Below are 13,138 nucleotides of genomic sequence, written 5' to 3' on the forward strand. Positions count from 1 at the left end.
ATCAATCTGAATAACCCCTAAGTAAACCGATATTTTTTTTAGAATACACAGTACAACGTAGACACTCACAACGCACGCGCACTCAGCCACAACGCCGATAAATCCTGAAAAATTCGCTCTCATGGGAGAGTCGAACCCAGGACCTCATGTGCTACTGAGGCTCTTGTAACTACTAGGTTACATGCCCTTTCGCTTGTACTGATTGATATTGGTGGAATAAATAATATGAATTGATCAATATATATAACATTCACAAAAATATTCAAGTTTAAGGACCTTATTTCTCCAGTAATAACTCGAAAGCAAGTTTAAATTTGGCTGGATATTTCGACTCAATCAAACAAGCGGCCACCGGATGAAATGGCTGGAGTGGGTTTAAACTGCTGGAATTCATCGAAATTACTCGTGTTGGTGACCAAAACGTTAGGCCGCTTGGCGTGTGCAATTTTGGATGGGGGAACAGTTCGTTCCGGCCATTTCAATTGATATCGGAACAAAATTGACAGTCTTAATTATGTATGTGCTACATTCACTTTTAAATATAAGCATTTATAATTATAAATATAGACAAAACACTTATCCAGATTTATAACGAAAATACTCATAATTAGTTTAGACTCATAACGAAAAACACTCATTTACCTCTTCAAGGCCGGCGCCTCAGGTCGTTTCTCGTGGTGTCCACGTCGGATAGCTATAGTGCGTGTTGGAAATTTTATAAAAAAACCCTTTAGTTTGTACGTAATTTGATCTAAATCCCTCACTAACAGTTCCTCTATGTTGATATTTTACATTTAAGCCCTTATAAAAGCTAGATAATCCTGCGAAGGAGAGAAAAATCACGAATTAGGGCTGCACTGTAAAAATAGGAAACCGAGGGGCTTTCGCAAATTGGCACCCACTAACCGCTGCTTCCTCCCTCTCATTTTTCACCCTCTCCCTCTCTCTCACGCCACCGCGTGCTGCCTCTGCCCCTCTCGCGCCGCCGCCGCCTCCCCCTCCCCCCTCCCCTGTCGCCGTCGCCTCCGTCTCTGTCTCATGTCATCCCCATCGTCATCCCCGTCGCCTCCCGCCGCCGCCTCCGCCTCTACTCGCACCGTCGACTCCCCCTGCGCCGCCGCCTCCACCTCCACTACCACCGCCGCCGTCTAGCTGCTCGCCGCTGTTGGAGAAGCCAGATCCGATGGCCAGGCCTCAAGGCCATCGGATTTGATAGCGGCGAGTTCGTGGCCAGCGAATCCGGTGGTCTGACGGCTGGTGGAGGGGATAGTGGTGATGGAGAAGCCGGTCAGCAGCGCCGCCCGCATCCTCCACCTTTTTCCCTCTCTTCCCACTCGCTACCTCTCCCTCTCCCTCTCCCACCGCCACAGCCTCCACCTGCCCCTTGCTCCGCCACCTCCGCCTCGTATTTAAAAAGGGGGAGAGAGAGAGATTGAGAGAGTATGTACTCTTAAATTATACATCAAAATGATATACTCCCTCTATTCCATATTTATTATCACATAAAAAATAAGAATTTTTAAATTGATCGTCGTATAATCTTGATCCCTTTGTTAGACATGCGACATATTGCATTTATACATGCATACATATATTTAGGTAGTTAAGCGCTCGTTTATGCATGTGGAGGAGTTAAAATCTGTATACCACATATTCATATCTCTCCTATTATAAAAAATAAAGATGTTTTTACCGATACTTTGTTACATCATCTATGTATAAGTCGGTTTTTAGTTCGTTCGCTTTTGGAAATACATATCCGTATTTGAGTTGGTTTTAAGTTCATTCACTTTTGGAAATACATAAGGAGTTGTATAAGAAAACTCGCATGCTAACTTTAGACGAACGGACTCCTAACTGCAGCTCATGATTTTTCTAAAAATATATGTATCTAAGCGAATTCTCACGATGAATTTCATCTTAATTAAACCATATAAAAAATAAGATTAAAATGGATTTCATCCGTTGCAACGCACGGGTTTTTTTTCTAGTTGAATGAAATACAAAGAAGTTAAGTGCTTTTCTTATCTTAGTGAAAAACTTATATTACGATCAATATAAATCGGATGGAGTACTCAGCGGTCCATCTGTTTTAATAGCTTTTTACTACTCTCTAATGATGCTATTGTAGGCGATTTCAAAACAAGGTTGTTAGTATCCCGATTCGTATTTTAATATCTTATGATACTACGATCCTATCAAGGTAAAATGATACCGATCTCACCTAGTATCCTAATTTTCATAGTATCACGATCCTACAATTCATTACTGTACGATCCTACGAAATCTTAAGTAGTATCCTGATTCCACGATCCCTATGATACTATAAAATATTATTTAAAATAAGATGGTTTGAAAATAATGTAAATAAATATGCTCTAGTTTATATAAAAATCAGTTTAATATATCAAAACCAATATGATTTCTCTTAATAAATATCTCTATTTGCATGACATATATTATTACTGTATTTTTTATATATAATGGCTATATGTAATTAATATAAATATTAATTAAACTTAAAAAAATATCATAATATCCTGATCCTACTATACAAAACTACTTTAAGCAAAATGATAATGTCTACTATCCCAATCCAAACAAACTTGATTTGAAATGAGGGAGGCAAGTAGTCAATTAGTCATGTCACATCAGGCGTTTCTTTTCCTTTTTCTGTTGGCGCATTTAACTACCTGAAGAAATTCGCAACCGCATGAATGATTAAAGTGTTCCCCTGCCTTCTTCTGTTGTTGTGTTTCAATTGTCCATATTTGCTTTTATATGTCGCAGCATAATTTACTTATAAACATGGACATTTTACTGTTGAAGCGTGTAAAGTATAATTATTCAGGTTTTACTTTTAAGTGTTGTTTTACCTTTGCAAATGATCTAAGTTATTCTCTCCGTCCTATTTTAAATGCAGTTGTGAGTTTCTCTGTCCAACATTTAACCGTCCGTTTTATTTAAAATATTTTTATAATTAGTATTTTTATTACTATTAGATAATAGAACATGAATAATATTTTATGTATGACTTTTTATTATTTTTTTCATAAAATTTTCAAATAAGACAGATGCTTAAATGTCGCTACACTTAAAATAGGACGGAAGGAGTACATGTGATTGTGAAATGCTACTCCCTCCGTCCCACACTACAAGGGATTTTGAGTTTTTACTTGCAACGTTTGACTACTCGTCTTATTCAATTTTTTTTACAAATATAAAAAATAAAAAATTATGTTTAAAGTACTGTAGATAATAAAGTAAGTCACAAATAAAATAAATAATAATTTCAAAATTTTTTGAATAAGACAAGTGGTCAAACGTTGCAAGTAAAAACTTAAAATCGCTTGTATTGTGAAAGGGAGGGAGTAATAATTTGAAGGGGATTTGGTTCCTGTGCAGTACCTGAACTGGGTTGAGAGGTGACAAAGACTTAGGCTGCGTTCTTCGGTTCTAAGTTCCCAGTCTCACTTTCTCTCACTTTCTCGTTTACCGTGCGCGTGGTTTGCAAAAATTTTCTATAGAAACTTCCCCAAATATGACCATAAGCTAGCAGCAACATACCAGATTTTACTTTATATGCACATTAGATAAAACCGCATAGATAATACTCATGTACATCAAAGGAAACACTACTACCTAATTAGCATCCGGATGCAATACAAAAAAAACAAAAGAATACACATCAACTGATGTGCAACAGGCACACAATAGCTATAGACTATAGAGTAGATTGTGTCATAAGCCTGAATTAGTCAGATAACTTCCTATGTTTTATGACCCCCTGGATTGGATTTCACTTCATTCACAAAACCTGCAGTGTCCAGCACATTTCTGCAGCCGTTGAGTTATTATGTCTTCTGCAGTTGTTCCCCCCATATTTTTCCGATTTCATTTTTTTTTTCATTTTTCAGGAGGGATTGCAGCAGCAGCAGCCATGCCTTTCTGGTTGGATATGGCCGAAGCGAGAGCAATGGGCATCAGGCAGAGACCCTTGTTCTGAAGATACTGCATCGCGCTGATGATGCTCGTTTCCATCAGCTTCACTACCTCTTGCTCAAAGGCAGAGCTGTCTTCTGAGTCTGGCATGTCTGGTGGCCCTTGTGAAATGGTTGAAGCTGATAGAGATGGATTACTATGGCACTGCAGAAGTTCAATGAGTAGATGGTTATTTCAGACATAGTGAGATCCAGGTGAATTGTGGCCCCATCAGTTATTACATATTTAAGTAAACTCAATGAAAACCAGAGGAGCAAATCTCGGATATAAATTGGGACTACAATGCACAGAAAGATTCTTCCAGTAGGCTACAATATTATGGTAGAACTGATCTAGGATGTCGAAAACTTGAAACTGGATATGCATATGTTGCACTACATATAAATAATATATTATTTATAATGTAGCCAATTAAGATGCCAACCCAAGAAAGCACAAGTTTTGGTTAGTTATCTTATTAATTTAATCAGAACACACAAAAAAAAGTTAAGCAGTATTGATTATTGAAGCATAATGGCACAATGCATAAGCAGTTTTGATCACAGAAGGTTTTGTTCCCCTCGTACACAAGTGCAAAGGTATATCTTCGTTTGTCCTATCTTGATGCCAATGGTCGCAATAATGGGCAATTCAAAACTAATCTCACAGAGCAAATAAATTAATAAAGGCAAGCCAATGTTCATATGAAATCATGGAATGGTCATGAATATTTGGACTGATGTTATTTGTTATGTATCTAAATGTAATTTAAGGGGAAAAAACTGAGGTTAAAATAAATTGACTTGTTTCCATAGCTCTACAATCTTTTAACATAGCACAGCCTACATTCAACTAGTCTTTCTAACAAGGATTCTGTTTGGAAACATAAAGAAATAGGAAAGCTGCACACCTCGGTTTGAGATTCCCTAAGAAGGGGAAGAACTGCTCCAGGAGCTCCTAGCCTGCTCATGCTCAATACCTACAGAATTCAAGAAGACTGTCAGCCATCAGAAAAGGAGCTAACGCCCCCACCTCATCCCACACACCAAATAAACCTGACTGCAGATGTACCTTGACCTGAAGCTGAAGAAATTTCACATAATCAATTATTTCATCAAGCATTGATGCCTTATCTGCCTGCTCATACAAAGAAGGGTTAATTGTCAGGAGTTCTAAACCAAAATTTGTATACATTTTATTCTATACTAGCTAAATACACTTGCTTTGCTACGGATTAAAATAAATTATACATGTGCTAATATTGCTTGGAAAAATTATTGTGATGTTTTTGGGACAATTTATTCCCTGTAGATGTCTTTGCATAATAAATTTGTATTTTAGAGATGAAATAAAATAGAATCATATGTAGAAAACTATTTTGTAAAACACATGAAGGGGTATTTAGTAAAAGCATAAACAATACTCTATATAATAGAGGTGGGGTGGCAGATTCACTGCCACCACCATTGTTTTCTTTGAAAAGGAGTATAGATAGATGCCAATAAAAAAATAATTGCATTGAAGGCAGAATATATGTATCAGCAACATTATAAATCCCATCCACCTGAAACAAAGACAACGGTACATCTAACGCCCATGTGTTGGCTGCACCAAAAGATCAATACTTGGATCTGATCTATTTGATAATCCAAAAAAATGCTTGCTTCTGTTTGTCCCATTTGGTCAATTTCCCAACATACTTAAGTATGTATCCTCCCCTAGTATACTCTTAGTTGTTATCAATCAACAGTTATGAATATGACAGCAATAACAACAGGGGGAGAAGCGGATTGCATTTTTGTGGTGACTCAGAACAAAAAAAGCACCTTATTGGAGTTTGGGACAAGGACTTGGAGATTTTTCATCCTTTCTGAAATTTTCTCTCGGCGAAGCTGCAGCACAATGAGAAATTATATTTAAGACCATGGGTGCACACAAATTAAAAAAAATAATCGATTATTATGCAACAGTTTGATTTGTTTCAAAGTGAACTGATCTTATAAAAGAACTCACCCGTTCAGCAATACTGTGAGGATCAGTTGCCTGTCCACGGCGAGCCCTTGTACGTGGCTTCGCATTGGCACTATTTCCAGGAGCTGAATTTGCTTGGGGTTCCACATCAGAAGAATGGTTAATAGGGTACTCACTATTATGGTCATGGATCAATGGTGGTATCTGAACATTTTCATACACAAAATTCAACTGTTGAGGTATAAAATTGAAGAGAAAGAAAGTGAAACACTGTCAATGAGAAATGCAAATAGAACCTTTGAAGGAAGTGGTGGCCCTTGTGCATCAGTAACTGCCAAATGACTACCAGATGTGAATGTAGGGAGAGGTATATTCCGGATATTTTGCTCCTGCAATATGAAAATTGATTCATCAGTACAGTTAGAATTGAGTGGATAGTGAGCTGCGGATGTGGGAATTGCTGTTTAGTGGTAAAGCTTGAAATTGAAACCTGTTGAGCAGCCTTCAAACCACCCGCTCCTAGTGCCTGCAGGACAGTACCAAACGAAGGGATGGAACCACCATTGAGAAACTCTTTGCTATCCTGGATTGCCAAAAGAGCAAAAAATAATTCAATGAAGCAGATAATATGGCAATTATGTATATGTGGTGAATTGGTGATCATTACATGTAGTGATGCTATGGCAGCATTATCAAACAGCGAGGGATTCCCATTTGGAAGACTTGTTTTGTTCAACATAGCAACATTTTGTGCCCCTTGGAAACCGAAAGCATCTAGATTTACTGGTTCCATGAAGGAGGAAACGTTTTGGAATGCTGAACACAACGTCGGGGCTGAAGAAACGGCATGCACATCAGCAAGAAAAGCAGAAATGTCACTACCATTGCTATCAATTGAACTGGACAAAGCATGAGGCAGTTCTGCAAGACCAGGTGTATCCAATTTCGCATCAAATGTTCCAGATGTTGAATTGCACTGAAGAACCCCTGGGGGAATTGAATTGCTTCGCAGATTGCTGCTGTTCTGTAGCTGTTGAAGATCCAGAAGATTGTTAGGGAGCTCACCCTTAGGTAGAATCTGGCCAGATAATGGATGAGCCTGGGTGTTGTATGGCAAGCATCCATTTGCAAGCATAGTGGGGTTCCTTTCATTCTCCGTGATCTTTAAACTGCGATCTGATCCAGCTCCCATGAAATAGCCTGAAGGTGGTAGGCTTCCTTCTTCTGCATATGATTCCGACGAACCGTCAACAAAATTATAGTTCTCAGAACCTGAATTGCCAGGCCACATGTAGGAACCAGCAGAGTAGTCCATGATAGCACGCTACAAAATTGATGCTCCAAAGTGTTACAGAGAATGGCCTCTAGAAACAGAAAGTGTTCACAGCTGATAATCCTGTACCAACAGCAGTTCCTTTTTGTACGAAATACCCTCTGACGCTGAAAGTAACTTTGTTAACCCTGTGCACAATATTTAAAAGATATTGTCAAATGAGAAGATGGTATATATACAATACTATAATAGCTACTACTTATAAAGTTGGTTATCTTATAGCACGCGTTAACCACATCAATAAACAAGTATTAAAATATTAGTAGGACAATTCTTGCTTGATGCATACAGTTGACAAAAGATCCTCAGCTAAAACACACTCGTGTCATATTCATGTCAGTTTAATACACAAATTATTTAAATAAGGGATTTTGAATTTTTCCATGGTCCGCATTTATTTTCCTTAACAAACTGCAGAGATGTCACAAACAGCTAAACCAAGCATAGTTGAAATTATATCTAATATTTGTGATGAACTAACTAAAAGAACATAAGGACAGCAAATATAGCATGGATGGTAGTGCATTATGAAAACTTAGATACAAGACAAGCTTCCAATCTGCGCCATTGTTTGTTATACACAAAACAGAACGTACATGAACATTGAAACCACAGCTGCTGTCCTAAGCCACCATTTGTACAAATGGAATGATTCTAATTCGATTGATTGCAGATCATTAGGACTTATTTTCTGTTTTGTTCTACAGCGGCAACTCATTTTCTTTGGGAAATGGAAGCAACCAATTCATAGTTCCATACAATCAATTTGTAACAAGCAAATATTCTTCCACCTTTCAGTAGAAGAAACCTGACCTCTTAACTTTATCATGTAACTATTGTCGATTATAATTACACACATTCAATATTCAATACCATCCTCTCTTTAAAGCTAGGCTATGAATGTAATAAAACCGACATGCATCCTCCAACTGTTCAAATGCTAGTTCACATTCTGCTGCATACCATGCTTGTAGTCAGTTTGGACTGTTCTTGTCTAGGCAGTAACAAGAAAATGTATACTTATCTAAAAAAAAGAAAATGTATAGTACTATGTATCTATCAGCACTGCAAAGATTTGTCAAAATTCCTAAATCTATTATCGTAAAAAAAAGAAGTAACAGGCTATCAATGAGCAATAAAACCAAAGGGAAAGGCTGAAAGCACACAATTTTCACAGTTTGAGACTGCTGATTGCAAAAACTAAAAATGGTGCCAGTGGATAAATCATTACATGCAAAAAAAAAAGAGCTTCTTGATCATACGAGCTCTACAATCGTAATATCATTCCCATGAATTCACACATGCTTGACCTATACAATCGTAATATCATCACAAAAACCTTCTTTGAAAACCAGGCAAGTGCCTTATCCTTATCCTTTTCCACCAATAGGATTTCCATGAAACAAAAACAAGTTAGAAATTCGATAACAAGAAAGAGCCAATTTTTACCCAACTATACAATCGAGAAAATTCTTATCTTCCGCGATTTCATAAAGGAGAAACAATCAAGAACCAGAAAACATTACATGCACACCAACCAAACCATCAAACTCACACGATCGCCCATCTTTGACATTGCCCTTCTTCCCTTCTCCCCTCACAAAACCAAAACCCCACCAAGAAACGCCGCTAACCACCACACCCGCGACCTGAAAAAATCATAGCTGAAGAAGAAACCCCGCCGCTAACCTCCCAAAATCCCCAAACCTCCCCAAGAACAGATAGACACACCCACCCACCATGCAGCCAAACACGGCCTTAACTGAAGAACCACAAAATTTCGCAGCACTCACCGACAGAGGAAGAGGCGCGGAAGCCGGAGAAGCCGCAGCCCGAGAGTGGGTGTGGAGAACGAAGGGGGAGGAAGAGGAAGAGGCGGAGGAGGAGGAGGAGGAGGAGGAGGAAAAGTGTGGCTTTCTTGCTGCGGGTGAGGACTGAAGACGCGTTGGATGGACTGACTGCTGCTGATGATGAATGATGATGCAGAGCCAGCCCAGGGGAGGGGGGCTGAAAATGCTGACGATAGCAGGAAAGTCTCAACCTATTCTTTTTGTTTTGTTTACTAGTACACCCCTTCTGTCTATATTTTGCATTGGTGCATGGTATTTGTAGGCCTTTTTGTGGTTCTTGGGTTGGAGAACTTTGAGAGGGATGGATGGATGGATGGGTTGGGTGGAAATGTGGGAAAAAAACAAATAATCTCATTTCCTTTTTTTATGTACTTTGCTTTACATCTTTGTTGAATAGGACTTATGATTTTCTTTTCTTTTTCGTGTTTACATGCGTCTTTTTCAGAATAGGACATCTTAGATTCCAGACTATAGTAGAACCGTAAAAGAGTAATATGTATCATAGCTTTTTCCTCTTGTTTTAGGCTACCTCTCTTTTTATAAAATAAGTGTAATGTTGATTTTTTTGGGGAACGTACAACACCCTTTCAAAAAAGTTAGCGAGATGTAATGCGGATCATACGGGTCACTTTAGTTGCCGCTTTTCTTGCTCCAATTACGTGGACTGACAACTTACAATTATTATAAATTATTATAGCTTTTTAGTGTTGTTAGACATACGTTAAAATTATATTCGGTGCACCTGTACCATATTTAGCAATGGCTACTGATGTGCACATGAAACAAAGATGGAACATCAGAAGATGAGTCATCTGTATCTTATGGATATTAAATCGTCGGCGCATTTATTTGGATAGCGAGAAAATACTAGCACAACAAAGAATTTGAGACACGGCACCGAGCGTGCAATCAATTCGATGATAATATTAGTTGATGCTAAATATGGAAGTGGAATTCAATTCTTACTCCGTTCTAATTTGCTTACATATTTAGTAATGTGAACACCACTCTTATTGTTTTGAAAATATCCTTTAAATTTTCTTCAATAAACTTTCTATAAAATTCAAAATTTCAATACACTTTGTTCTATGAAAAATGCTAGACTTCTATAGTTTGTGTAGCACTATCTACACGCGAGGCTTTACATTCCTGCATCATCGCAGGGTTTTTACGAGGAGAACCGCATTGTCATTCGTTGTGGGGATACAAATTCATGTAACAAAATTCACCAAAACAGCGAGGGCCAAAGTGAGATGGATTAAAATAAAAAGTTTTGTCCAGATTATGTCACGCGCGAGTTCTGAGACCAGGTTAGGTTGTGATGACGTCGCTGTGCAAGTGGGCCCCGCTTTAGTGTTCTTCGGTTCCCTGGGGCCCACATTTGGCAGAACCTAAAGTTGGAGATTTGCTGTGACCTACGATCGATTCGACGATGTTAATTAATCTGCCCCCCCGGGCAAAACAACAATATTTTTAATCCTCACTTTTAATTAATGCTTGATACTCACTTATCAATGGAATTAGTAATTTTTTTCTCCCAACTAATTCTGTACAATACATTCAATGGGCATAATGCTAATTTCAGACGCAAATCACTGACCAACTAATCAGAGCAAATTAAGTGGAGCAGTACGACCTGCCAAGCTTCAGTTCCGTATCTTATTTGGAGAAGGACCATAGGATGCCAATAATCAGGGTGACCTGATTATTTAAGAAATTGTACACGGATTAATTAGTATTAGTGAAATAGAGGTCTCTCTACTGCCATTCAAGTAAATTTGATGACATGGAAGAAAGAGAAACAAGCATGGTTGTTATACATGACAACAGCTCAGAGTTGACTCTTAGTATTTATTAGAGTAAATTTTATTGCATGGTGATGAAAGAAAGGAAAAAAGAGTAAGAAAAAGTATTTTGATATATTAATAATTAGAGATCTTATTGTCTCTACGTAGGATACTAGTTTTTAGATAACATAGAGGTCATATATGACTCTAGCTTTGTACATGCTCTTAATCCACTATTTCTTCGACCATTTAAAGCCTCGTTAATTAATTTCGTTGCATCACGCCATGGCCCTTTTCAACCGAATTTTCTGGCTCTGCATGTCTCCAGTGACGCATGCATATAATGGGCCTATCTGGAGGATGCAGTTTTTCCTATAATACAGTATATTTTTTATCTAGATTATTAGAAAATATACTTGTAGAATTTAAAAAATGAATTCGAAACCAGAAGCTAGAAAACTCAATTTTTTCAGTCTCAGAAGCTGGTTATCAACCAGTAGCTTATCAGAATTTTAAACTCTCCCAAACAAACCCATTAATATATAGTACCCAGGTTATGATGATTCATGCGTAATCCCGGGCTTAGCTTGATTGTTTTGGGGTGCACGCAATTAGCAATCAGCTTATCAGCAACCGCGTAATTGACCTAATCATCATCATAACCATACCAGCCGGTGATCAACTCATTAATTAATTAACCAAACCAACACCACAAATTTGTCAAGATGGAGCAGCTATACTTGCCAAGCTAGCTAGTACTGTAACATTTCTACCTAGCTCTCTATCTACTGTCAACTTCGCCCATCCGAGCTGCTGAAAAGTTAAACAAGACATTTACAGAAAGCAGTAATTAATTTAGTGTAAGATGAAATCAACTAATTAATCAAAGATTATAAGCTTGAAGAGGTTTAGCTAGCGAGGATGTGAGCTGGATCGATCTAACTGCGACGTGCCGTGCCAAATTCCACGCGGCTTTGAATTCGTACAAAGCGGTTAAGGCCCTGTGTAGTTGAGGAAAAGAAAATTTTTGGATGTCACCTTTGACGTTTGATCGGATGTCGGAAAGGGTTTTCGGACACGAATAAAAACTAATTTCAGAACTCGCCGGAAAACCGTGAGACGAATCTTTTGAGACTAATTAAGCCGTCATTAACACATGTGGGTTACCGTAGCACTTATTGCTAATCACGGACTAATTAGGTTTAAAAGATTCGTCTCGCGATTTCTCCCATAACTGTACAATTAGTTTTTCTTTTTATCTATATTTAATAATTTATTTATGTGTCAAAGATTCGATGTGATGTTGAAAAAACTTTTTAGTAACTAAACGGCCCTTATTTTGCATGCGCGCCATGCCATGCACCGGCGCGCGCGTGAATTTCGCGCCAAATTTTTACCCAACTGGCCACGTCGCCCGCCCGTCCCCGGCGAGGGAAAGGCAGTAATTTCGCCGCGCTAATTAATCGTGGCTTTTGGGATTAGCTCGAGCTAATCCGGCTAATGAACCGAACCCCATTGACTAATTAATCAGGAAATTAACGGATCGATCGATCAAATCCGACCACTGTTTTTGTTTTCCTTATTTTTCCTGTGGATGTGATTTCTGTCAATTAATTGATCGATCGACGACGACAAAATTTATTTGATTAAGAATTGGGTTAGTCGTCAACCATTCCATAGAGAAGAGGTTTCGTTGCACGAATTCATGGCCTATGTACAAATTAAATAGGGAAAATTGCAAAAACCACCCCATAAATCACTTGAAGTTTGACATTACACCCCATAAGTTATTTTGTTGCAAATGCCCACCCACCTATTAAGTTTTGATGAAAAAACCACCCCAGTAAACACATGCTTAACCGAATCAATATGTTTTCATAAAGTGTGAGCGATTAATGTGGTTTTTACCAAAATTAAATACTTTCGGAGTATTCTTAGATATTTTTTTGGTGAGACTCCACAAATAAAATTGTAGACGAGAGCTTAAATATTGTCGCACTGAGTTTCGCTATATGAAAAAAAGGTTCAATCAAATATGGAAAATAAGTCTAATGTAAACACTTGGACAGTATTGACTTGGCTAGCTTAGCCTGTGATAACCATAAATCAGCGATAATAAACTGATTTGATTAAGTATGTGTGCATTAGGGTGGTTTTTGCAACAAAACTAAGTAGAGGGTGGGTATTTGCAACAAAATGACTTATAGGGTGGAATG

General features: G+C 38.1%; 1 protein-coding gene across 3 annotated transcripts; it reads right to left on the reverse strand.

Annotated features, from left to right (window-relative positions):
* Positions 1-3,553: 3,553 nt before the first annotated feature.
* On the reverse strand, positions 3,554-9,227 carry LOC4340382 (transcription factor LRL3). Of its 3 annotated transcripts, XM_015788549.3 has the most exons (10): positions 9,079-9,227; positions 7,018-7,413; positions 6,620-6,786; positions 6,443-6,535; positions 6,249-6,341; positions 5,995-6,156; positions 5,808-5,873; positions 5,053-5,118; positions 4,892-4,960; positions 3,554-4,146 (listed from the first exon to the last, which is right to left on the reverse strand). In XM_015788549.3, the coding sequence occupies exons 2-10, from the start codon at positions 7,265-7,267 to the stop codon at positions 3,907-3,909; spliced, it is 1,206 nt and encodes a 401-aa protein (XP_015644035.1). In that variant the 5' UTR covers positions 7,268-7,413; positions 9,079-9,227; the 3' UTR covers positions 3,554-3,906. The 3 variants fall into 3 exon arrangements, with proteins under 3 accessions (XP_015644035.1, XP_015644031.1, XP_066167640.1); XM_015788545.3 differs by having other exon boundaries at positions 6,620-7,413; XM_066311543.1 differs by lacking the exon at positions 9,079-9,227 and adding an exon at positions 8,841-9,018 and having other exon boundaries at positions 6,620-7,413.
* Between the last annotated feature and the right edge of the window lie 3,911 nt (positions 9,228-13,138).

This window comes from Oryza sativa, chromosome 6 (assembly GCF_034140825.1).
Source record: "Oryza sativa Japonica Group chromosome 6, ASM3414082v1".
NCBI classification, from domain to species: Eukaryota; Viridiplantae; Streptophyta; class Magnoliopsida; order Poales; family Poaceae; genus Oryza; species Oryza sativa.

Coding starts and splice junctions, on each gene's coding strand:
- LOC4340382 (XM_015788545.3), bottom strand. CDS start 7,267: ATGGACTACTCTGCTGGTTCCTACATGTGGCCTGGCAATTCAGGTTCT. Junction 6,536..6,619: donor CTGCCATAGCATCACTACAT/GTAATGATCACC, acceptor TTGGCAATCCAG/GATAGCAAAGAGTTTCTCAA. Junction 4,147..4,891: donor TTAGGGAATCTCAAACCGAG/GTGTGCAGCTTT, acceptor GAACTTCTGCAG/TGCCATAGTAATCCATCTCT.